The 27,843-nt window shown below is 40.1% G+C and overlaps 1 protein-coding gene across 1 annotated transcript in view; it reads right to left on the bottom strand.

Annotated features, from left to right (window-relative positions):
• Positions 1-248: 248 nt before the first annotated feature.
• Positions 249-27,843, bottom strand: part of LOC125896233 (low-density lipoprotein receptor-like) — a 37,910-nt gene continuing 10,315 nt past the window's right edge. The window contains exons 5-14 of the mRNA XM_049588638.1: positions 25,240-25,359; positions 24,936-25,061; positions 20,655-20,826; positions 16,670-16,885; positions 15,422-15,540; positions 14,630-14,769; positions 12,989-13,130; positions 12,570-12,767; positions 7,931-8,091; positions 249-3,307 (exon numbers count right to left, since the gene is read on the bottom strand). Of these exons, the coding sequence (XP_049444595.1) occupies positions 3,272-3,307; positions 7,931-8,091; positions 12,570-12,767; positions 12,989-13,130; positions 14,630-14,769; positions 15,422-15,540; positions 16,670-16,885; positions 20,655-20,826; positions 24,936-25,061; positions 25,240-25,359 (1,430 nt within the window). The 3' untranslated portion in view covers positions 249-3,271. The remainder of the gene's footprint in view (positions 3,308-7,930; positions 8,092-12,569; positions 12,768-12,988; positions 13,131-14,629; positions 14,770-15,421; positions 15,541-16,669; positions 16,886-20,654; positions 20,827-24,935; positions 25,062-25,239; positions 25,360-27,843) is intronic.

Below are 27,843 nucleotides of genomic sequence, written 5' to 3'. Positions count from 1 at the left end.
TGTGATTGTTTCACCTGTTAAACTCCAAAATGATGATTAATCAAAGACAACCTGCTGTAGTAAGTCTCAGAAATGAAAACTGATAAAGATCCAGATTATTTTCCCATGCAGAAGCACGTTTACACAGTGGTTAATCAACTCCAGACTTCTGCTCCTGTTAATGTGACATGCTGAAATTTTATAGTCTCAGATGTAAAGGGGCAAGGACTCAATCTGTAATAATGAATTATGGCCACATACATATGTAGGAAAACAAAATACTTTATTTGAATCATTTACAGACTTGATGCATGTTGCACATACAGTACCACGCTTACTACAATGCAGCCCAAAATAAATAAAACCCTTCCTTTAAAATAAATACCAACCACACAACTCAGCAGTTTGAGCACACTTACAGAATCATCTCCCAATTAATGCTGATGGGTTTTTCAATCCAACAGATCCAATTTTGTTATTCTTTGACACTGAAATAACAAAATCCCCCCCCCGCAAAAAAGGAAAAGGATTCAAACAAGGCAGGACAATCAAAACACTTGTTCCCACTGAAGCGTCAGATCATTTCTTCCGACATTCAAGGAGAAAAAAAAGAGGGTAAATCTAGATTGTGCTGCATCTCCTTTTGCTGATGGAGTCAACAAACGGTAGAAGTTTAAGTCTAACAATGAGGACATCTGCACCTTATAGCTATTTAATAGATGATTTAATTATAAATGATGCTACAATGCCACAATTCCACGTGTTAATTGCAGATGTCCCTGTGAGAATCAAACTTACTGTATTGATCCATTGATTAAACTCTAAAAGGCCACTTTAAATGAACTTTTAAACAGTATAAAGACACTGAATTGGTGCAATAATCTTATGATACGTACAGTACATGTAACAGGTAGTTGTGCGCACATCCTGTTCTGTATTTACTGTGGGTAAAGTAAGGGACAGGATAACAGACTATATGAAGGAAAAATACTGAATCAAAGCTCCCAAAACTGGTCTGAAAAAAGGTAACATTCAACAGTCTCAGGACTACAATGTCATTCGATCGGCATCACCATGAAATTTTGTACAGACATTCAAGGGCCTCAGAGGACGAACCCTACCGCCTTTGACTTAACTTGGTGATCCACTGACTTTTTCTCAGAGTGCCACCAACAAGTCACACGTTTAAAAATGTTTCCCTTTTTCAGACTGAATAGTTTTGGGAGTATTAAAAGGAATATTTAGACATCTTAGTAAACCTGCTTATTCACTTTATTACAGAGAATTAGATGAGAAAATCGATAAAACTCTAATTGCCTGAGAGTGGTATTCATCTTCTCATCTGACTCTTGGCAAGAAAGGGAAATTTTCTGATGGGAAGTTTTCTGATTAAACTGTTCTTTGAATAACTTTAAAGCTCAGCCTTTGCCCAAAAAGATCCTGGAAGGCATGGTGGGTTTGCCAGAGAACAAAGTTGTGCAACACCTTCAGCTTTTGCCCTTAAGGGGAGTTTGTCTGGAGTAACACGGCCCTCATAAATCAAAGCCCCATCAATGACCTCCCTATCTAGCCCCGACGACCACAGAACCACCACATGGAAGTCTGTCCCTTTTCCTTTGAAGAGAGGGAACAAGAAAGGATGGCACTGAAAGACAAGAGGCTAGAGGTGGAAAAGAAATGAAGAGGTACCACATTTTATGACCCAGACACTGCCAGACTTCTCCATGAGAAGAGGACACTAGAGTCCACAAAGCCTGAGCTGTTCCAACTGCTCTTGGATGAACGAGGAGCTGTGAGGAGCAGATGCTGGGAACAGAAGATGACAGAAGAACAGAAATGGGAGGAAGCAGCAGGATTCAAAGCCAGACCCAACACAGTCACTCATAAAGAGCCTTTCCTGCCAAAAAAAAGGGAGTCGGGCTACAGTGGCTGTGGAGGCTTTTGAGCTGTCGATGCAGCATCGGGCCCGGGAGCGGCAAGAGAACAAGTAGCTGGTCAGTGACGAGGAGGCTTTCGGTATGTTCATGGAGGAGGAAAGGAGACAAGAGGAGGAGTGGGGAGAGAAGGAGATGATCGCCAGACTGTGGCAAGAACAGGTTCACACTTCTCAACCAATCAGACAGCACAAGCCTGTAGAGGTGAAGAGGAGTGAAGTTCCTCTCACAGTCCAGAGTCACCAAACTTCTCTGTCTGCTTGTGATCGGCTCAACTTACTCCACTCTATCTGCATATTTTAGAACTTCAAGTTTTTTCCATCTCTCTCTCAAGTGAAATGTTGCATCTTTGACATTGTTAGTTGGTAGAATACCGGCTGTAAAGTTGTAAATCAGTCTGTATTTGAGATGACTGATGCAAATAGAGGTTTTAAAATATTTTTTAAAACTGCTCTTTGAACAAAACTTGAATTGACAATGCAGTAATGCATCTCTCTCACTGCCACTGAGTGTGACATGCCTGAAGGCCACAACAAACCAGTGGAACACCGGCTGATGTTACAGAGAGTAAAAACCATCATTGATAATGCAAAAGTACTGTTTTGATTGTAATAAGATGAAATAAACATTGAGAGAGGAAGTGCAACTACACAATAAATTAAAAATCTACAGTAGGACCGCAAGTAATTATTTTCAATCAATCGATTAATCGCTTGGTCTGTAAAATTACTGAAAGTAGTGGAAAAAAACTCCTAAGTGCTCGTTTTGTCTCATCAGCTGTCACAAACCCAGATATTTAGTTTACAGTCATAGAGGAAAAGTAAAAGCAGAATGTTTGTCATTTTGACAAATGATAAATCAATTATCAAAAGTTGCTAATTAACTTTCTGTCGATCGACTAAGCAATTAATCAACTAATTGTTAAACAGATGACATTTCCACTGACCTACAGTTCTAACTCGTATCCTGCTGAGGAAAATGCTTGATAACGTGGTTTGGAAAATAAGGCAAAATATACGAGTTCATCCGTGCTGAGATTCAAAGCTACGCTTGTTCAATACAATATAAACAAACATCATCATCAACAACAAACAGGAATTCTGACGCCACGAGGGCTGAAAGTTACACTTCTTGAAAACAGAAGTTACTGTTGGTAAAGCCTTTTCCTCGTCTGAACTCTGATATTTACCACCGGGTCATGTCTAGAGGGATTTTAACCTGCAGAGGGAGTTGGGACACGACAGGCTGCTGAGCTGAGTTTGTTGTCTTGTCCTCCTGTCAGCCCTGAGGTCACTGTGGGGGTGAGACAGCACCAGGTGAAGCCCGGTCATCACATGGCCATCTGTGTCGCACCTTTTTCATTCACCGTCCAAGTCCAGCTTAAGCAGAGTTTCCTGGCGGCAGAAAAACACACGGCTTAGTTGACATACTGCACCACAATAAGCCTTTGACCTGATGGGTGCCAGTCAAGTTGTGTTTATCTGGGACGCTACAGAGTGCTTTTTAAACAAATACTATGAGACATTTCAATCAAACGAAGCTAATTAAGATAAAGTCCAACTGATATTGGCTTTTTGAAGCTACTACAGTGTTTATATTTGTGAGTTTAGTCATCAGATAACATATAATCCAGTTTTACTGAGTAAAATTACTTAAGAGTAGTGATCACAATATGTTCTGAATTGGGCATTCATTTTACAGTTAAAAAATAAACTAACACAACACTTACTGTACCAGAAATTTAACAGTAAATTTACATTATTATTTATTTATTTATTTTATTTATTTATTTATTTATTTTTTTTTTTACAAAAAATACAATTACAAAAAATATGCAATAAATAAATAATATAACATAAAATAAAAATAAAATAAAGTAAAATAAAAATGAAATGAAATGAAATGAAATAACAAATAAAATAAAATAAAATAAAAATGCAGCCAAAAACAACAAATTATCCTGGACTGTAAAAAAAATATGACGTGTGGAGAAGAACATAAAATTAACTTAATTTCTGGTGGTTAAATAGCTGACCATCAGTGACTAATTCTCCTTGGGGGCTACAACTATTATCAATTTCATTACTGATTAATCTACTGATTATTTTCCTGAGACACTCAGACAGGATGTCAGCAGAAAGCTAATTGCTCATCACATTTTCATAGTGACATCTTAAAGGTTAAGTTCCGTATTTTTTAACCTGGACCCTTATTTTACCATTTGTACCATGTCTAAAAGACTTATGAGCACAACAGGTACTGACATGCTCGACAGAGATGGACTTTTTGGTTCAAGAGTAGGATTCTTTTTGTTTAACCAGAAACAGCCGTGAAAACCTGCTAGACTCAAATAAACGGTAATTTTTGCCTCGTAAAACAAAGTTCACTCAAAGTTGATAAAAACAAAATAAAACTTACAAAAACCATTTTGGTTCATCAGTCTTTTTTTTTCTTTTTTTTCTTCTCTTTTCTTTTTTCCCCTTTTTTCTTCTTTTTTTTCTCTTTTCCTTTTTTCTTCTTTTTTCTTTTCTTTTACCCCTTTTTTCCCTTTTTTCTCTTTTTTCTTCTCTTTTCGTTTTCCCCTTTTTTCTCTTTTTTTCTTCTCTTTTCGTTTTCCCCTTTTTTCTTTTTTCTTCTTTTTTTTCTCCCCCCCCCCCCCCCCCCTTTCTTTTTTTTTCTTTTTTTTCTTAGACTCAAATAAACGGTAATTTTTGCCTCGTAAAACAAAGTTCACTCAAAGTTGATAAAAACAAAATAAAACTTACAAAAACCATTTTGGTTCATCAGTCTTTTTAATGTTCCAATAATGACTACCTCTGGTTTGGCTGAAATAATCCTCACCAAGTCAGATGTCAAAGTGTGTTGCCTCCATACACGCTAAAATTACTGTTTATTTAAATGGAGTCTGGTGGGTTTGGTGACAGTGATTTTGACACCGTTTCTGTTTAAACAAAAGGGATCTTAACATTTTAACTGTTCACATTTAAAAAGCAGGAACTTGCATTTTTTATTTTTTTTAAATTAAAATATGACTTCAACAATGAATCAGTTATCAAGAACCAGCACTTCACCTATGACATTTCTGTATTACAACTTCTACTTCTTATCATTTACTGAACTACAATTGACCAGTCATTTTCTCCTAGCAATCATTTTCTAATTACCAATAAACAACATATGATCCCCTTTGAAATATTCCGTCATTACAAACATCCAACTTATATAAGTTATGTAGCAGTTACAGTTCAGTTGATCATTGTTCCTTGTGAACACAGCTGCATTTACACAGCAAGTTTGTGTCAATTAGACTTGACGGAGGAAGATTCAGCACTTCTCACAATGACCTCAACCTATATAAGCACACGAGACCCCTGAATATCATTTTAAAAGCCTGACACAGTCGGTGCATCTCCAAACATTTCACCCCTCCTCCTCTGCTGACAGAAGCTTCCCTTGAGGAGACAAAGGCAGGAAATGTGAAAGAGGACAGGAAGATAGGAAAAGTAGGGGTCACTGGCTACAGTGATGTTGTCTCACCAACTCTAGTAAACTGACTCCACTCCAGAAACAGACATTTTCAGTCATGCCAGAAGCAATGTCAGTCTGTCCGTCCACAACTTTGGTCTAAAAGTTCTCATTAACTATTCGCTGGATCACCATGAAATTTGAAGACATTCATGTTCTCCAGAGGACAAAAACTAATGATGCTGGTGACCCACTGACAGGTTGATATTTCTGGTTTTTACTGAAATATATTGACAATTTCTGGGTAACTGCCTGACATTTCTTTTTTTTTTTTTTTTTTTAAACAGACAACTGATTTTGCCTTGTAGGTGACTCATGACTTTGGTAACTGATCTTCCCTCGAGTGCCACCAGCAGGTTTGGGACACAATTTTGTACATGTCATGGTTGCCAGATTATGGATTCTTCCTACTACGGTGACCCAGTGTTAGCATGGCTGTTGACTCTAAGTCTTCTTTTAGGTGTCAAAAACTAATTTCATTTAGCTTCTGGAGTGTTTTTGTGGTGCTTTTTGAAATGTTTTCTTTTTTTAATTAAGAACATATTACAGCACTAAAAGTTTTATGTTCAGGCTTATCTTTGCCTGACTGATGGATGTCTCAGATTTTTTTGCAGTTGTTGTTGCTGTTCCTGAACCTGCAGTGCTCCAGCTCCTCTACGGCTTTATGTCATTACTGAAATGTGAGTTTTTTTGGCTTGTTTAGGTAGAAAGCAGTGAACCCAAAAAGCAACATTTTGTTTTTTGAAAACGTGTGAAAAATGAAACAGCACTTACTGCTCTGTTAAGTCTCATTTACAACCGTTTCATGTAATCTCTGTCATGTTCAACAGATTTTGAGAATGATGTTTGACTCTCAGCATGGTCACAGTGGAGGAACTGTCGGCTCAAAAAATTGGGAAAAGCATCATTTCCTGGGGAGGAAACACCTGTGGATCCTGTGGCTGTGGGAGCAGCAGCTTTTGATAAAAAGGCACAGACTTTTTAAAGTGGGTTATGTGAGGTAGCCTACTTAACCATAGTCAGTGTATAACACACAGTAGATGGTGGCCTGCATGTGCCCAGTTTGGGGCAGGCAGGAGTACCTACTGTTGTGAATGAGGGCAGCAGTAAAGTAGATTTTAGCCACCTTAAAAAACCCTCCTACACAGATATACAGTATCTCTATATTTTTTGGTGGGCCTTATTTTTTATAGGTGGCTAATATGTTTTGCTGCTGCCCTCATCTACGGCAGTACATTGGATCGCTTCTGTGGCAGTACTCCTGCCTGCTTTTCCAAAGCGGGGGCACTCCGACTGCCATCTACTGTACTTCAGTAGGTAATACACTGGATAAGTACCTCATAAACCCCACTTCAAAACATCTGAACTATCCCTTTAAGCACTGTGGCAGAAACAATGACCACACTAACATTAACCCTTACAGCATAGAAGGATGAAAACAGCAGACTTTCTGCCTCTGACTGGGATAACTGCACTGGTTTTAACCAGGATGGGATTCTACAGACTGCTCGTTCATAAAACACTGTCAGAAAATTGCCTATATCAAATATTGTTTGTGCCAAAGTTCAAAAGCTATACATTTGTCTACTTCGAGTTTCCCTCAGAATGTTTCTTAGCACCCCTGAAAACTTACATATGTCCCTACAATATTAGAGAGTCATCAGTGTCCAACAATCAGCACCACTGGGCATTATTAAGAATATAATAACACAGTTAAATGTCAAATACAAGACATTATTCCAAGTTTCAATCCTGTCTCTATGTGTTGATTATTCACTTCTCTTGTGAGATGCTAAATATGTATGAAAAAGAAGGATAATTTTTACATTAAATGAAAAATGGAAATATTTTTAATTACTGGCACTTTACCATTAGCTAGTGTTCAGCTTGTAGAGCATTATGTATGTTTAGATATCAGCTGGCAAAAACTTTGACCTGCCTACACCTGTCTAATCCAATCAATGTCAAGGATTTAATTTAAACGTCTTTCATGAACTAAACCCTGTCCACATGTAGCCTGTCACATTACTGAAGCTAAATACGCTGTAAACTTTCATTTCACTTTGACTTACACACTTAAACTCAAGTCACCTGCTTCATCTCAGCTGTGTAGGTGAGGTGTGATTCTCTCATGTTAAATAACTGTTTCAACTTTGACAAAAAGTTTAGTGTCATAGTAAGAAGCTGGCTGAGACAGTATGTTTTCAGGGTCTTTGAAAGCAAAGACATTCTAGAAACATCATCACGAGCTCTTCTTTTCTCATCGTTAAATGTGCTGGTTGTGTTCTGTCTAAAGTTTGTCACATCATAAACACAGCCTCCAAAATAACCATGACGTGAAAAATCTACACCTCTTTAAAACCGTTATATATATATCTCAAGTGTACACATGTGCAGCTGAATGAATGGTATCTTCTCTCTGCAGGTGAATGAGGGTGTCTGTGACTGCTTTTTTTTTTTTTTTTTTTTTTTAATGTGTGTGTGTTTCTTGCCTTGACGAGACATATGTGTGGACCCACATGCGGCTCCTGGATGATGAGTGGGTCCTGGGACTCTTTGAGGGAGAAGCTCTGCTCAGTGAGAGACCTGGACGTACTGAACTCCTCTCTCCACCACCACAGAGCCATTCCCACCACCAGCACACTGAGAAACACTGGGAAACACACACGCACATATGAATATGTTAAGTCCATCAGAATCACCAATGATTCATTAGAAGCTGCCAGACATTTAGGATACGTTTTCCTGACAAATAAATGGAATAATGATAACACATTATTACTTCTCTAGCTACTCAAAGACACTTTACATGATAAACTCCGTAAGTAAACACACATGTAGCTTGAAACCAAGGACGTATTGACACACTAAAAAAAGCCTGAAGACACACAGACTGGTCCTATTTTAAAATTTTAAAATCTTAAGGACTGTGTTTGTCTGTGGACAGACTTGTAATGTAAACACCATGTTTTATTTACATTTGTAGACTGTTAAATGAGGCAACTTTTGCAACCATTGCTCCTCTTCTTTACAGTATGTACAGTATGTGCACATACAAGACATTTGAATAAATACTTAAAGAAAAAGAAATTAACTATAATGGTTACATGGAAAACTAAAATAATAAAACTACAAATTAAAAAACTACACAGAGCATGAGGAGACAAAAACTGCAGGTAAAGTGACAGTGGTGTGTTTAAAGCGACAGCAGTGTGAGATATAATATAACAGCAGCAGAGACAGCAGGTGTGTGTTAACAGTGTGGACCAGACTGATCATATGATTAAGTCATGGTACTTGGTGTCTGTCTGTAGTAATAGAGATTTAATATAAATACAGAATATGACACAACAAATCTGTAACATATTGACATATTAGTATAACATAGTATAATATTTTAAAGGTCCTGTATTGCAAAAAGTCCAATTTCCATGTCTTTTTTGATATAAAGCAGATAAAGGTGCTATAAAAGTATCAAGACATTCAGTCTGCAGAGAATTAACAGTCCATATTCAGACACTGTGCTTTTAATTGAGCTGTTAGGATCTCTGTGAGGTTGTGATAGACTGTCAAAATTCAAACATAAACACTCTAAACTAGTCATACCCATTGAGTACAGCATACCATACCATGACTTAGTCATACTAAAAATTAGAACAGCAGAACAAACGTCACATCACAACATCATGACAATGACAGAGAATGCAATCGCCGCCAGTATGAATAATTTTGATGCAAAATATTTGTGTTGTTTATTCCTCTCAAATAAAAGTCTGTGTGAAAGCCTTAAGTCCTCCAGCTCAGTGGCTAGAGAGCTACTTAAAAGGTCCAGTGTGTAAGATGTAGTGGCATCTAGCACTGAGATTGCAGAACTGAAACTTCTCCAAGTGTGTAGCACAACTACAGTGGCTGACAAGAAAATGTGTATGGCCCTTCCTGGAGTCACCTTCTACCTATGCCAATCCTCAATGCCTATGTGCAGTTTCACATAGATTGACCACGTCAGTGAGTAGAAAAACATGGGACAGACAGAATGACTGACTGACAGAATGACACGCTGACAGTTTCCGTGATTATGTACAGTATACCATACCATGACTTAGTCATACCAAAAATCAGAAAAAAAACCAAACATCTGGCCACAGGGGGAGCCACAGCGATCGGTCGCATTTTAGCCATTTTTAAGCATTTTTATGTTGTTATAGCGCCACCCAGTTGCCAATTAGAGTTAAATTTCTCCAGTCACCTTGAGGCGCCCTGTTCTACATATTTACCAAGTTTAGTTAAAATCGATATAGCGGTTAGGCCTAGATAAGAAATTAGCTCTCTAGCGCCCCCATTTTGTTTGATGGGGTCAATAATGGAGGGGTCCCCTGAGATTATGTGTGGTCATATGCCTACAAAGTTGCGTGGTGATCGGTGAAACCCTTGAGATGTTATACACCTTTATGTGATGAGCCACGCCCTCCGCAATATTCATTGCCTTATAGAAGCTCAGTTTTAGTAAGTTTTCCAACTTTTGCCAAGAGGGAACTTTAGATATTGGTCCCTAGATTATGCTCACTGAGTTTCATGCAGATCGGTCAAACTTCCTAGGAAGAGATCGATTTTAAGGGTTTTACAAAAAAATTCAAGATGGCGGAAAATCTATATAACCAGAAGTTATGGATTCTTGGGCAAATTTGTTCCTCATGAGGAGAGGCATCTCTGTGCAAAGTTTCATGTCTCTATGGCATACGGGGCATGAGATATGATCATTCAAAGTTTGCAATGTCAATCGGTTGCTATAGGGCCCCCCTTATGCCAAATGATGTAATATTGCTTCATTCACATCCTCCCATGACCCTCTATCACTGTGCCAAATTTCACATGGATTGACCAAGTCAGTGAGGAGAAAAACGTGGAACAGACACACCCACAGACAGACAGAGTTTTTGTCATTATATAGTAAGATGGGTCCCTTTCTATTTCCTGTTGGAATGTTTTACAGTGTAACTGAATCCAAATGTCCACCCTCTGGACTTGTGGACTGAGACTTCGCAGATTCAGTTGTAGGTAGTGTGATGCATTTACTGTCATCACATAAAGTCTGTGAGGGCAGAGACGGCAAGCGGCTGATAGGCAGCACTCGAGACTGTTTTATGCCCTGCCATGGAAACAATCAACTATCACTGCTGTCATATTAATAATTATGTCATATAAGTTGATGAACAGTGCCTACTCATCTGTCCCTGCAGATAACAAGATGTAAATGTCATGTACAGGCTTTTTTGTGACTGAACATAAATGCAGGCTATTAATACATCTCTATAAAACATACAGGCTACACACGTTCAAAAACAGGACAGGACTATAACTCAATAAATTTGGTATTACTTACATAAGACCTTCTGTTTGTTGTTTTTCGGACATTTTTGTTAAGCCTATTTCACTGCACAGTCTGATAGGCTGCAATAATAAAATGCCATTTCAGTCCCTCTACAGGCTAGACTTGTACATATGTAGCAAGTAGCATTTTATTAGGCCTAACTATTTTACACATTCATTGTTTTGTTTTTTTGGCAATTGAGAAAATCCCAACCTCACGTCCGTATTGCAATGAATTGTGGGTTATTAAAACAATGAAGTCTGCTAAAGTATGCACCCCAAGTGGACTCCCTGGAAGTCTGCAGAAAGTCCACTTTAGCACCTTTGTGGACTGGTTGATTTGTGGATTTGGACAGCCCTAAGTACCCCCAGACGTCCCGAGAACGCACTCACAAACACTGCAAGTGTGGTGAAGTCTGGACATTTGAGCTGTGTCTCAATTAGAAGGCTGCAGCCTTTGAAGGACACGGGCTTCGCAATTGACATCGGCCACATCCTTTGCAGACCACATCAGCAAAACCAAACGGTCTGGTCTGTGGGGGATTTCCTGGTTGTATCACCAGTTGTTCTCGTCCCGACCCATTGGCTTTCCTGTTACCTAGCAACCAGCTGTACTTGACAAAAGAAGGCATCAGCTAGTAAGTTAGTTAGCCCTAAATCATGGACCCAGAGTTATTATATATATTTGTTATTTAATACTTGAGATGATAAACCACTGGAGACGCCACTGTTTGATATATTTCAGGCTGATGGAGGACTGTATTCAGGTAAACTTATTAAATTAAGGTTGTCACCAGCAAGCAATGCATATTGTGAGCCTGCTGGGCCACGAAGGATTCATCTGTGGCATCCTCCAAATTCTGGGAAAGAGGGCTGCGTTTCTCGGCTGCATTTAAAAAGGGACCTTCCAAATGGGACAGCCTGGGTTTCGCCGATCGGTCTTCAAATGCAGTCTTCGAAGGCTGCAGCCCCTGAACTGAGACACATTCTTGGATTCTGCCTATGTGAATAGCATCAACTGACAGGAAGTATATATGGACTCAAGCTGTTGCCTAGCAATGCAATTCCTGTGAAACGGTCTATAGAGGTAAAACGTTGCAGTACAGTCATTCCTGGCTGCAATGATGATAAGACGCTGAGCGCAAATGTGGGAGACCCACACCCGGCTCAGACAGAGCATTACATTAGGTGTTACTGCACAGACAGTATGAGGAAAATAAAGTGTTTTTTGAACACTGAAGCAGGTTAAAATGTTCTAGATGAAACCCAAAATACAAGTATGGACCTGAAAATAAGCATAAATTATCATGGTCTTTATAAATGTGCCTGAGTTCTTAAAAAATCTGTACGTGGAAGCAGTTACTCAACAACCCTTTACCCATGAGAATTCATGACAGTTGCATGTTCATGACTCAACAGGGAGTGACCATGTCGACTTCAGTGTATGGTGGCGTCACGTTGATATCCTCTGTCTCACATCACAAAAAGTTAAGTTACATCAAACTAATGCAGCTGGGAAACTGCAACTAAAAGATAATCTGAGGACAAAACTACATCAGTATTTATCTTCTACAATCAATATTTGATTATGAGTCATGGTTACAGCAAAAACATGCCAGTAACAAACGCCAGAATGCCCCTACATTTTTGTTTCACCATTTCATTTGACAGACTTTCATCTACCCTCGCTGTGTGACAAAAACATTGGCTATTTTTAACAATAGTGCCTTTCTGTGCCATTTTAGGAGATAAAAAGTTTCTTACTGATAACAGAGAGGATCCCAGCAAACGCAGGGTCAGATACACTTGGTGCAGGAACTCTGCGGGAAATGGCAGGAATTTCTTGAGATTTTCTTTGTCCTTTTTCTGGAGGAGTGCAGCTGAACTCTGGACTCTTAGACAGGAGGTTGACTACGCACTTGTGCTGGCACACTGTCCTGGTATGTCCGCATACAGATGGCCCTAAGAACAAGGCGAAAGTACAATCAGGTGAGAGGAATCGACGACTGCAAGGTGGCATTACTGTGATGAAAAGGTCAAAGGCCAGAAGCTCCAACTGGGTATCCATTTTTCTCAGTCTACACTTGAAGGAACCCCTGACCTTTTTACTAAAACACAACTTTAGACCCCCAAATCACCACACAGACATACAGCATATGTTAAATTTATTTCACTGGTCATACCCTTTGGTTGGAGAACAGGCTGAATGATAACCACACCACCCGGTGAAGTGACGTTTGACAGGAGTACTTGGAAGTTGCCACCGTTGTGTTTGTTGGCTCGGCAGATGGATTGCGTCACTTCTTCACTCCAATACACAAAACCCTGAAGCAGAATTCAGAACAGAACGGTTTTAATTGCAAAAATTAGAGCATCAGCTGGAGGCTGAGTTTAGAAAACTATCCTCACGAACAGGAAATCAAGGAATGTAACACACACTGGAAAAAAAAATTTACTTGTAGATTACATCTCTGGAAAATGCATCCCCCTCTGTCATAAACACTGCAACAGAACCACACTCCATCATCTGGTCACCTCTCACTAATTTATAACAAATTTGATTCCATCCATCTTGTTATTTTTCTTGCCTGCGTACCAGCTGTAACTTGAAAACGCTCCTGTATTTGTATCCACCTCTACAACTCTATAAAAATTCACATACACACACATACTGCGGTACATACACACATACATAACATACATAACATACATCCACATTCAGTTCTCAGAATTCAGTTTCAGTTTAATGAGACACGCATCTGTTCGCTGAAGAAGAGTAAATGAATACAGATTCACAGAACTCTGGTCCTCCTCTAAATTATAGATGCAAAACCAAAACAGACAGTGGCAGAAATGAGAAAACAGGAGAAAACAGTTTGTTTTTTTAACTTTAATTCAGCCAGTGCTAACCCCAGCATCAGGGTCACAGAAGGCTGATGGCCAGCAGTAGCGCCAGGTCTTACCTGTGTGACGGCAGCAACAGAAAGTTTTCTGATCGGGGCACAAGCTCTGCCCTAATGGTGACACAGGGTCTTTTCTGCACATATAGTGGACTTGCCCTGGGTAGTGTGTTTTTGGAAAATGGTATCCGCAGCCTTAACCAATTTACTTAATATTCAAGTGCCATGTTGTCTCCTATTGAAAGATACCTCCTTTTTAGAGCTCTTGTCGCATCAGGAGCTTGCACTTTTTGTTGGCCTTACATCAGCAAACAAAAATGTCAGCAGTTTGCTGGCAGCCTCCTTATTCTCTCTCCCAAAATCAATGGCTACAATCCCTACTGGATATAATATATATGGAGATGCCACAGTCAAACATTGGTGCCTGGGCCTCCCTTATTGACAAAGCACATCTACTGGGTCATAGTCCTTATACCCTATTTGCTAGTTTTATCTTTTAAATAGATATTTTTCCTTTCTTCTCATTATTTTTATTTTAATGTAATGTATGCATTATTATTAATATTATTATCCTCTAAGTTTGCTCATCTGGCAGGTAGTCGGAGTGGTCCAGGATCAGACCACCCACGCTGAGGTTTTCCCTACGCCTCAGTCCCTGCTGCTAGGAGACCATTTCGCTGGGAGGAGAGCAGGCAGCAGCTCCAGAGATGGACCTTCAGTTAGCAGCTGAAGCAACTCAAAGTCAGCCAGCTGACTGTTCTGACTACCTGCCAGATCAGCAAACTATGTTGTGAAACCCCTTTATTTGAAAGACAGCAAATCTTTGAGGTAAATGCAAGTTTCATTTGCCAGCATCACTGGTCAATTTTACATGCAGGCCTAATGGAATTTGAAATGTTTTTATTTTCTTATTTTTTTATTTACCTCAAACACAGCCAGTCCAAATGGACGGTCCAGATAACCGTTCGACTCTATCACTGTTTTACGGTGACGGCCATCCAGATTTACTCTGGAGATGCTTCTCATTCCCCGATCCACCCAGTACAGCAGCTGACGAGGCATATCTAGGAAAAAAGGTCACATGAAAGCATGACTCTCAAAAATGAGTGGCAATATTAAGCAACACTGTCTGACTTCTGCGGAAATGCATACACAATGTGGGCACGCACGCACGCGCACACACACACACACACACACTTCCCATTTTAAAGTGGAAGCTGAGGTTTTCCCCCTTCTTTAAACTTCTCTCTTCTAGTCCAAACAATCCACCAAGATTCGACTATGAATGAGATTTTAACTCTTTCTCAAAGTGTCTACAGGTATCAGACGTTTGAAGACCTTTTCAAAATATTTTCTAACAAAACTTAAGACAAATTTTTGGACCAACAATCTATTTTTTACTCAAGTGTTGCATGTTAAGTATAAAGGTAAGTAGTGTATATGTTGTCTTGTGCAGAGGTTGGTTTTATATGGGAATATAGCTATTAAAGTGAGTTAGGTTAATCTACATTTTGCCAACAGGCAGACAAGTTTGTGGCACTTAAGACCTCACAAATTCAAAATTAACAATATTCAAGGCCTTTGAAAGCCTAACAATAATAAAACTGAAGATGCTTTAAGAGTTTTTAAAGGACCTTCAGAGACCCTGCTTTCAGGAAGTTCAACAAAGATAAAAAACTCACTCCATCTTTGTCTCTGTGAAAGGTGAGAACATACCCAGAGAGAGAGCAACAGGGTGACGAATTGAGGAAATGACCAGAACTCTCCTGTCCCAACCATCCAAACTAGCTCTCTCAATCTTTGGGAAGTTGCCACACTGAGCCCAGAAGAGAAATCTGAGAGAACAGAAGCAGCTGATGAGAATTGCAACAGTGGTTAGGGGGGACAAGATTCTTGCTTCATCCAGTGTTCAAATGTTCTTCTGTAAGTTCCGTTGTCTTTCGCTAACATAAACCCATGTAGTGGGACCAAAATATAGCTGAGCAAAAAAGATGACAGATTGAGGAAAAAAAGACAATAGGCAATATTTGAACTGAAAAATGTGCAGGTAACTTCATTGTACAGCTGGCATTATTTTGTTTTGTTTTTTTAAATATTTGATAGGACAGCTATAGTGTGAAAGGGAGAGAGGGAGGGGGAATGACATGCAGCAAAGGGCCATTGAATCTTAGGGCCACTGCAGCAAGGACACAGCCTTGTGTAAAAGTTGCTATTTGACTTTGTTGATGACTTGCAGCCCCTACCGGCTGGTTACGAGGAGTGAGGGGTCAGCAGTCAGCAGTCAATGATGGTGTAAAACAGTCAATAAAAACAGGTTTTTCAACAATTGTGAATCACCGTGACCACGAGAGGTCATTGAGCATACAGTCATAAATGTGCACACAAGATATGAGGCTGATTGGTTCTGGTAGTATGCGTGATTAGCTGCAGACAGACAATACATACACACACGACCAAATACATGATCTCCTCCAGGTTTACGCCTTGCGGAGATAAGATTTGTGTGTTTAACCACCTCTTACGTTAAGTGGTGTTATGCTAATAAAAACCTGGGGAACAGCTTTGAAAACAAATATTATCTGTTATATTAACTCTTTGAGAGGAAGTGCCTTCCCATCATTTGTTTGTGGCGCTAACCCAAAGTTCCAGGTTCCACGCTGAATACTCAAAAGGTAAAAAGGTGGCACACATGCAGATCTTCAGGACAAACATCTAGATTTTACCAATGTATTCTGGCCATGTCAAACAAACATGCTTATGTTTCTGCTATATGGCCCTCATGTGCTCTGATGACGCCATAAAAGTCCTGAAGAACTGTCTGTGTAAGCGTTATACTTTGGGGTATTTAACAATGAAACATTATCTGTCATTTGAAGCTTGTGACACAACATCATCACAGCTAGCTTCAAACGGCCCCGCTGACTTGAGTAGACTCATAAATTGGAAATGCCTGGGTCCTCCTACCCTTGGAGAGGATCCACAGCCACTGCAGAAGGTTTGTCCAGTCCTGTAATAAGCTGACGCTGAGCTGAACCGTTCAGCAGGCCAACGTTAACAGACCCGCTCTCCAAACTGGTCCAGTAGAGGAGGTGGTGGATCCAGTCCACCGCCAGGCCCGACACTGAATCTTGAACTTTCAGCAACAACACCGAATCCTGTGGTTTTCCATCCATGGAGACCCTGACACACATCGAGGGGGAAAGGAACACAGTGTATAACTGATACAACAAACATGGTGTTTAGTCAAAGTTACGTTTCACCCAATCCATCCAAATCCCGACTGTGACGATGCAAGGCTGCATCCTTCAGTGGGTTCATTCATCTCTTCCTAGTAGCATTATCAAAGCAGGACAAATGAGAGCAAAATGCAACCCAAGTACTATGGTTGGTGCTACTATGGTAGTGGCTCCAGGGATGGCAGTGCTGAACAGACTGTTCATCACTTTGGTCCGGACTGAAATCTCTCAGTGGTTACTGGATGGATTGACATGACATTTTCTACAGATATTCATGTTCGACAGAGAATGAAGCCTGATGATTTTGGTGATCCTCTGACTTTTCCTCCAGTGCTCTCATGAGGTAAAAAATTTAAATGCGCAATACTTTGATTTATGGACATAAACCTAGAAAAAAAAAAGACGTCAGCTTCTGTACTTTGTGCTAACAGGTAAATTTCAGCATGCTAACACCCTAAACTAAGATGGTGGACATGATAAACATTATACCTGCTAAACATTACCATGTTGATATTAGCATTTAGCTCAAAGCCCCACTGTGCCCATTTACAAGCTCCAAGAGCTGCTAGCATGGCTGCGGTGTTAAACATCTCGGGTAAGACGTACAAAGATAATTGGCGAGGATCAAACGCATCCGTTTACTAATTGATGAACTGTTTATTTTTGACAAACAATTTGAGTTTCAGGATGCTCTAGTAGCCCCAGTGGTCAACATGCGAGGGCATAATGCACATACTTCCATCTTACATGTGTACAATAGTCCTAATGGATGTGTGAACTCTCCTACTATCCTGTTCTATAATCTGGTTTTTGACTGTGGTTTCCCACCCCTGCTCTCCTTTTGTCTTGTTGGACGGTATGTTTTCTGTTAAACTGAAAAAAAGTAAAAAATAAAAAAAAATAAAATTCAAAACCAGGACAACAGCCTCAGGGACGTCAAACGTGAAAACTGTCAGTGATTAATTTTCTGTTGACAGACCGACGTTATGGTGTGTCTGATGATTGTAATCTGTGTCTCGTTCATCCTTTGAACATAAACACTTTCGGTAACACTTTACTTGAAGGTATCTACATAAGGGTGACATGAGTCATGACACCGTCATAACTATGACATGACACCATCATGAACTTGTCATAAACATTATGTACATGTCATAAATGTTTATGACTGCTGTCATTAAGTGTCATTCATTTTTTGTAATGACAAGTTGACATTGTTTGGGTTGTCTTGATTATGACAACTTGAGATTAATCAAAGTGACATTACCAGAAATTGTCTTTGTCATGACAAGTTGACATTAAATTTGTTTGGGATGTCCTTATTATGACAACTTGACATTAACATAAAGACATCTTCTGGTAATGTCATCCTGGTTAATGTTAAGTTGCCATTATAAGGACATCCCAAACAAATTTAATGTCAACTTGTCATGACAAAGACAACTTATGATAATGTCACGTTGATTAGTTGTCAGAGACACTCTGTTAGCAGGATTACCACACAGCTTTTAAATTCTTATCACAAAACAATTAGCAGCCACATATAAAGAGTACAATAAGGCACGAAGAAACAGGAGTTCCTGATTCTTTGTATAGGAGCTCCGATTATAAGATGAGATAGATACCTAGTCTGAAAGCTTTTTATACGTCAGTATCGCAGACAGAATAATAGAGGGAGGAGTGAAGTCATTAATCTTAACAATTTAAAGTTAGAGTCAGCAAATCTGGAGAGAGATTTTTGATAACTGAACTCTACCTCCAAACAAATACACCTTCCTGTCGGTGCTCCTTCAGAATCACCAGTAATATCTCATTTAGCTAGAGAGCTAATTTCTTATCTAGGCCTAACCGCCATATCGAGTTTTACTAAACTTGGTATATATGTAGAACAGGACGCCTCGAGGTGACTGGAGAAATTTAACTCTAGTTGGCAACTGGGTGGCGCTATAACAACAGAAAAATGCTTAAAAACGGCTAAAATGCGACCGATCACTGTGGCTCCCCCTGTGGCCAGATGTTTGATTTTTTTTTCTGATTTTTGGTATGACTCAGTCATGGTATGGTATGCTGTACATAATCACTGAAACTGTAAGTGTGTCATTCTGTCAGTCAGTCATTCTGTCTGTCCCACGTTTTTCTACTCACTGACGTGGTCAATCTACTGTACTTTCAATAAAGCAATCGTACTATCAAATTCAAAAAAACTCTGTCTGAATACATTGCTCTTCTTAATGGGTTCACTTGACTATTTAATCTGCAATTTCCTATGACCTGTATCCCAAACACACACCATGTGAAACTGTACGTTAGCAACTGTGCACTCAGTGGGTATGGAGTAATGGAATTCAAATGTAGGGACCAGCTGAGGAGGTTTGGGTATCTGTTCAGAGTGTTTCCTAGATGCCTACAAGAAATGCTGTCAGTTGGTCAAAATCTTTCATAACAATGCTTTTATTGGTCCATGTGGCTCATTTATAATCAAACAAGTTATCAGGATATTACTTCTCTTCTCATTGTTTGTCTTGATCTGCTAATCCTGTTCTTTTACCTCTTTTTTATTGGTGGTTGTGTATTGTACTATTATGTGCATTTATTGTGCTGTATATGTATTTTATAAGATGTGTTGTCTTATGCACTTTTTTGGGGCCTTTTAACATCTGGCCAGAAACATCAGACTCTGGCTCATTCATATTTTTTCTGTTGGTTAACACTGATTGCCCATGTCGAATAAACTAACCAAAAAAATATAAACAAAGTAAATAAATGTCCCCTGTGGAGATATCATGTACGCCATTGTCCAGCTATCAAAACACCCCAGAGGACCCCAGAGGAGATTACATACTGCATCCGCCCAGGAGAAAGTTTTGGATGCCCTGCGAAGAGCTGGATAAAGGTGGAGAGAAAAGGATATCTGGGTTTGGGTTATCTTGCTTATCCTCCTGCCACAGCAATCCAGACTCAGATGAGTGGTGGGAAATTGCCTGATATCAGACAGAACTGTCAACTCGTTAAACTCTGTTTCCACCCTTAGTCTGTCATTGCATCCACTCTCACTGATTTCCCTGGGGAACAGGGATTCAATTTACTCTAACCAGTCACTACAGATCAGTGTGAACGCCTGAATCTAACATCATTTTAAGTGCACACTGATGTGTAGCCATGCTAACACACTGGTTTTGCCGGGGTATTAGGAGTGGGGCGAGGGGGAATGAAAACAAACTATGATGTTGGGCAATATCAAAAAACGTGCCGCTTGTGTAAAACAGGTTGACAAAGACATAAGTCCCCCCTGGCAGTGAAACTTATCTATGCTCTCGTTAAAGCTAAACTCCACTACTAGAATGTTTAGTGAAAATGCATGTGTTTAGGGAGCACTGAACATATGACAGGATACATAAGACGTGGATTGGTCTGCACGAATTGTTGGATGCTAAGATATAGTTTTGCTGTTGTTAAACGTAGTCCCCAATAAATCAATATGTTCACCATTTTCTGTGGAGGCATGTGAGAAAAAGTTTCCTTCATAAATTCAAGGTAACACCACATGACTGACCGACATACAAATGGTAGTTGGTTTTGATTTGGAGGGGTGAAAAATTCCTTAAAAATTCCTGAGAAATGTGACAGCTGCATCACAGTCCTCAAGCACTGTTTGGGCTTTGGAAGGTAATATACTAGAGTGATGTGTGGTGGCAACAGCTCCACTCGGTTACCTGTATACGGAGCCTCGTCCTTGTCGGGCCCAGTAAAGTGATCGGTTAGAGGCCAAAGCTGCAACTGGCCCTGGTCCTGGTATATGTGGAGCCGTTTCCCTGTACTCAGTGCCAGTCATGCTTTTCAACTGAATTCCTTTAGATGAGGTGAAAACCAGCTGAGCCTCATCCCCTGGAAGGACACAAACACAGTCACAGATTTACAATTAAATCAAGATGTCCAGCGCTGATTTGAAATTCAAAGCCTTGCTTGTTTTGGCTAAGTGCCCTTTGTCTCCAAGCTATCAAATAACATCATCTGTATACCAAGGAGGCATGTTGTTTTGAAAAGTAAAGCAGCTAAAATATACCGACAACTTTATTAGGTGCACCTGTTTAACTGCTTGTTGATGCAAATAGCTCGTCAGCCAATCACCTGGCAGCAACTCAATGCATTTAGGCATGTAGACACGGTCAAGACGACCAGCTGAAGTTCAAACCGAGCATCAGAATGGGGAGGAAAGTTGATTTAAGTGACTTTGAATGTGACATGGTTGTTGGTGCTAGGCAGGCAGGTATTTTAGAAACTGCTGATCTACTGGGATTTTCACACACAACCATGTCTAGGGTTTACAGAGGATGGTCCGACAAACAGAAAATATCCAGTGAGCAGCAGTTCTCTGGGTGAAAATGCCTTGTTGATGCCAGAGGTCAGAGGAGAATGGCCAGACTGGTTCAAGATGATAGAAAGGCAACAGTAACTCAAATAACCACTTGTTACAACCAAGTCTGCAGAAGACCATCTCTGAACCAACAACACGTTGAACCTTGAAGCAGATGGGCTACAGCAGCAGAAGACCACACCAGGTGCCACTCCTGTCAGCTAACAACATGAAACTGAGGCTACAGTTCACACAGGCTCACCAAAACTGGACAATAGAAGACTGGAAAAACGTTGCCTCGTCTGATGAGTCTTGATTTTTTGCTGCAACATTCAGATGGTAGGGTCAGAATTTGGTGTAAACATGAAAGCATGGATCCATCCTGCCTTGTATCAACGGTTCAGGCTGGTGGTGGTGTAATGGTGTGGGGGATATTTTCTTGGCACACTTTGGGCCCCTTAGTACCAACTGAGCATGGTTTAAACACCACAGCCTACCTGAGTATTGTTGCTGACCGTGTCCATCCCTTTATGACCACAGTGTACCCATCTTCTGATGGCTACTTCCAGCAGGATAACGCACCATGTCACAAAGCTCACATCATCTCAAACTGGTTTCTTGAACATGACAATGAGTTCACTGTACTCCAGTGGCCTCCACAGTCACCAGATCTCAATCCAATAGAGCACCTTTGGGATGTGTGATGCTATCATGTCAGTATGGACCAAAATCTCTGAGGAATGTTTCCAGCACCTCGTTGAATCTATGCCACCAAGAATTAAGGCAGTTCTGAAGGCAAAAGGGGTCCAACCCAGTACTGGCAAGGTGTACCTAATAAAGTGGCCAGTATATGTATGTGGAAATATTCAAAGTGGAAAATGTTTGCCATGTCAGTGTCAAGTAACGCATCAGTGAGCATGAGGGACCACACTGAAGTAAAACTGTGATGTTATCAGTTTCTATGTGGAAAATTTCAGTTTCGTGTTCTGATATCATTTCGACACGTTATCAGAGAGGAAAGGTCAACAACACATAACTCAACTGTAATGTTTCTAACACAGCAGAAAGGACCTCACTCAACATCGGATCACTATAGAAGCAGTCCACTCCTGAGCGCTGTCTAGAGGCTTGTCCACTTAGCACGTCTCCATTAGACTGACTGATGTTGGTTAATGTGTTTGTACAGTCACCTCCACAGTAAATGAGTCAAAGTTTATTAAGGTGGAGCCGCGCTTTAGAGAGTGTACTGATCAAACATCAGGGCTCAAACCTGAACAAACATGCCACTGATGAATTGAACTGATGACTGCATTATTTCTAGTAGAGCTTGCACCGGTATGAAAACCAACCCTTCAAACCAGGCGCTATACTCCTCATGTTATGAGACACATTAAGGGACACGTGTTAGTATAAATGATTTCAGTTGTGTAAAAATTCTAATGCAGAATGGTTTAGGTATATTAGGTGCAGCAGAAGGGGGTGAATTAAGGGTTTACTTCTTTTTTTGTACTTTATTTTTATTTTCAAGATATAAAAACATTACAACATAGAACAAAAGCTTTGGTCACCTATGTAATTTCATAGATAAGACACTGATGGGAATACATGTCATTTACAGGGGCAGATCTACAATCCGACATATATATACAATCCACTTTTCCCAAAATTTCAAGAATTTGTCAGTCTGTTGATTCAGTAAAAAGGTTATTCTCTCCATCGTTTGGACTACTGTCATAATGCCCACCCAGTTGGTCTTTGTTGGAGGCTCGGGCTGCAGCCACCTTCGCATTACAGCTTTCTTACTGGTTGCTACTAATATCTTCAGTAAATATTTGTCTCATGCCAATAGACGAGGTGCAATATTTCCCAAGTATATAGTGGAAAAAGAACAGTCAATTACATCACCAAAAATGCTCTGTATTACTTGTGTTACCTCCTACCAGTATGACCGAATGGCTGGGAAGCTCCAGAATATATGAAAATGATCTGCAAGCTGTTCCCTGTATTTCCTCCAACACAGCCTCCTGCCCCGATCACCTGCCTGTGCACCTTTTAACTTTGGAGTAACAAAATATCTGAATACATTATGCCAACAGAATTCTCTCCAAAGGCCGGAGCTAGTTGAGGAAGACTGCACAGAGCACATATTCAACCAGTCCTCCTCTGAAATGACAAGACCAGATTCTTTCTCTCATTTTAATCTTACTGTATCTGTTGAATGTTTTTAAGTGGCCTGGGTACTTGAATACAGTCTTGAAAATTAAGGGTTTATTTCAGAGTTAGCAATTATTCACTGATGAACCAAGAGACTATTTTGTGAGTTTTATTTTGTTTTATGTTGATAAAATGTTTATTTGAATGATTGATCGATTGATTACCACCATGTTCATGTTTTCTCTTTTTCCATGGGAACGACTCGTATTTGCACTCTGCTACAAATACCAGCAGTGTGATGAGGCGCTGAGCATTGAGTCTGCGCTGAGTGCCTACATTTGGGGTTTTTTTTCCTGCTCGCAGAGAATTGAAAACTATTCAAATTGGGGTAAACCACTGCAACCGCTCGTCATTGTCACTTTCTACCCAGCTGTCTGCTCATAGTGTAGGAGTGGCAGTACAAATAGCCTACCGTTTTTTAGTTGTCGCTAAAAAACAACAACAACGGAGAAGAAATGAATACTGAAGCCACACAGACCAGCTGGTCAGTTTTCTCTCCCTTTATCCAGAGCGAGTACATTACCCTGTGCAGACGGGTTTACTTCCACATATATTCTGCATCATAGCAACCAGACACAATGAACAATTATTTAATTTGTTATAAAACTGTCCCCTTTGTCATTTAGAAATCAACAATATACCTCATAATAGCCTAACAATGAAGCTTTTTTACGAGGTACTAAAATCAGAATATAAGAAATAATTTGCAAAAACAACAAAAAAATGGTGGTAATACTACACATCATGCCGTTAAGCTACCCTTAATCATTGCAAGCTCTCACCTCAACAGCCTCTCTTTACACATCTGTGGCCATTCCGCTGTCCTGTGCTGTTCTTGTTCTGTCACGAGCATGCTAGTGCTAGTTGGCTGGAACGGTGTTGTTGGGCTCAGTCCGAGCCACTTTCTTTGTTTCCCTTACACAGAGCCAGGGCTGCATATGAGCACTTGATTTTTTTCCAGGGCACACAGAGAAGGGAGAGCCTGACAAAAAATGTCACCGTCTGCACTCTGCACCTTCAATGTGTTAGTCCTGTGATAAAATGGTGTCCTGTCCAGGCTGCCTCATCCTCAGTGTAGTCTTCATTACAGCAGAGTAATAAAATACAAAGAAATAAAAAGGTCATGCTGCCTCATTGTTGACAGGTTTGCAAGGGCCTTGTGAGCCTCGTGGTTCTTTTCAATAGCTTTAATCACAGGCACTTCAGACTTAATCTGGGCCTCCTCCCATTATACATACACAACCTCCAGTTTTTAAAAGCAACTCTGACTGAAAAATTCCTCCTCCATCCTTTTCATCCTTCCACCCTACAATTACAATCAGGAAGATCCTGGAATCAAACCAGGAACTCTGAGGTAAGTTCAACAAGCTTTGTGTTGTTGGTGGCTGCTTGTGTTTACCAGGTGCACTGATAATTTCTCTCTCACCTTTGGCCTTGCACTCCCCAGTTGCTAAATTCGTCTGGTAGTCCTCATGGCAGTCGCAGGTGAGGCTGCCGTTGATGTGAACACACAGCTGATCACACACGTCGCTCTCCAGGCACGTGTCGATCTCTAGGTGAAAGAACATTTGAAAAGAAGTTTTAAGAGTGTAGTATTAAAAACAGTGTACGTCAAAGTCCAGTTCCCAGTGCTTCATAATAAAAATGGTCGACATATTAAAATCATTTTGTGCAATTAGTCAGGACAAATAATTAACTAGTGATGTAAACTTATGGAAGCTTGTACTCACCCTCACACTGGCTGTCTCCGACCAGCCTCATGTTGTCGGGGCACTCGCAGAGGAAACCCATTGGCTGGTCCAAACACACATGAGAGCAGCCTCCGTTATTGAACTTACACTCGTCCTGATCTGCAAAAAAACATTACATCATCAGTGGTTTCAAACAAAGAATACTGCCATTTGCCAGCATGATACATGTGGAGCTTTTTTTATTCATGCTTACATACACAACATTGTTGAAATTACAGGAATGATGTCTCAAATGACAAATGGTGTTCAGATGGGTTAAAAAAAAAGTATTTTATGTATTTTACATGTTGATAATGCAGCAAAACACTTTGTTCCTTAATGGTATTCATGTCTTTCCATCCATGGCCATCCTACAATGTTCAAAACCTTCTTTCGACCGGTTCATAGTTACACGCACGAATCAGCCAAAACATTAAAACCAGTCGCGGGTGAAATGAATAACATTGATCATCTTGTTACAGTGCAATGTTCTGCTGGGAAACCTTGGGTCCTGGCATTCATGTAAATGCTACCTGATGCGCTCCACCCACCCAAACGGTTGCAGACCAAGTAAACCCCCATGGCAATGGCACCTGATGATGGCAGTGCCTCCCCAGCAGGACAATGCACCACACCACACCACAAAAACTGCTCAGGAATGACCCCAGGAATGGGACAAAGAGCTCAAGGTGTCGTCTTTGCCTCCAAATACCTCAGATCCCAATCTGATTGAACATTTGACGGGACGTGCAGAGGTATGCCCGATTCACGGTGGGTCCTCCTTGGACCGGACTTGGCTCTGACCTGTCAAGGCATGAACACAGGACCTCTGGGGGGTGTCCTATAGTGTCGGGCACCAGGGCATTGGGTCCTGTGGGTTGAGAGGTGGGGTAACAGCACGTCCCAAAGATGTTCGATCAGACTGGGATTTGGGGCATTTGGAGGCCAGGTCAATGCCTTGAGGCCTCTGTCATGTTCCTCAGGCCACCCCTGAGCAATTTTTGTAGTGTGGCATGGCGCATTGTCCTGGTGGGGGGGCACTGCTACTGGGGAGTGCTGCTGCCATAAGGGGGGGGTACTTGGTCTGCACTGGTGTTTAGGTGGGTGGAGTGTGTCAGGCGGCATCCACATAAATGTCAGAACCCATGGTTTCCCAACAGAACATTGCATTATGAAATTAGTGAGGATCAGTGGCTAAAGATCTGTGCTCAGATATATACAGTTACTAATGCCAATTTGTGGCGGGAGTTTCAATGGAAGTTAGTCAACAGATTTTTTTAGAATGCCTCAAAGTGTGGCAAAGATGAATTCAAATCAGACAAGTATGTGCTGGAGGGGATGTGGAGAGACCATAGCTACTCATTTAAATATATTTTGGCAATGTCCACTGTTAGATCACTTTTGGAAATCAATCTTTACCACTGTGAACAAAATATTAGATGTAGAACTGGTAAGAGACCCTCTGATAGCAATTCTTGGGATGAAACCGGATGGAATTTACAGCAGGAAAAGGATGTATCTTATCTCTTACAAATACTATTAATAGCTGCAAATAAAGCAATTACACTAAGGTGGCGTAAACAGGATCCCCCTACCCATGCTGAATGGTTAACAATTCTAAGAAATATTTACACAATGGAAAAAAAAAAAATCACTTACATGTTGAGATTACAGAGGTAGTTAATTAATTAAGGTAGTGAGGGGAAAATGGGATTGATAATTGAAAGACAATTAATTAACTGGTTGCAATGGGAAGAGTTTTCCATGGTATGAGGACTGTTTTGGATGACAATACTGTGTGTGGTATTTCACAATTATTATTAGTGTTATTTTTGTTATTGGCCACAAAGATTTTTGAAATGTTGGTCTGCAACTGACAGTTATCTTCATTATGAAATGTTCGGTTGATCCCTTTTTCCATCTATGTTGTTGGATAAAGATATGTATTATATATGTCATATATGACAATACAAGGTGAACCCATGTATAACCCATGATGAGTTTTATTTATTTATTTATTTATTTTAATTACTTTTACTGATACATTGGTACTATTTGTGTTTTGGTCACTTTTGATTTTTGTTGGTTTTGTTTATTCAGTTTTGTATTTGGTTTTGTTTTTCTTTTTAGTATCTAATATTTTAAGTTGTTCTGATTTACCTTTGTATATACTAGGGGTGTAAATCACCAGCTTCATCACGATACGATATTCTATCGATTTGTTTGGATGACGATACAATGTTTGCCGATATCACAAAGTCTGTCACGATACGATTTTGATTCGAGTCGATTCGATTCAGGAGCCTGCGATCGATATGACGCGATATCATATGCCCATCTAACACAATCATTTACATCAACTCACAAAAACAACTAGAATATGATTTGACCATTTTATTTCTGAGCTCTGTTTGTTGTTTGAGCGGAGGCGCGCTCGCCCAGAAATGGTGACGCAGACGTGCTATGTGAATTTCAAAATAAATGTGTATCTTTAAGATGATGATATGGATCGATGTTTGCATTGATATAATCGGATCGTTAATCAATGAATCGATGTGGATCAATGTATCGTTACACCCCTAGTATATACACATAAATGATAAA

This window comes from Epinephelus fuscoguttatus, linkage group LG10 (assembly GCF_011397635.1).
Source record: "Epinephelus fuscoguttatus linkage group LG10, E.fuscoguttatus.final_Chr_v1".
NCBI classification, from domain to species: Eukaryota; Metazoa; Chordata; class Actinopteri; order Perciformes; family Serranidae; genus Epinephelus; species Epinephelus fuscoguttatus.
The sequence above is the reverse complement of the archived record's forward strand: the minus strand, read 5'-3'. Positions and strand labels throughout refer to the sequence as shown.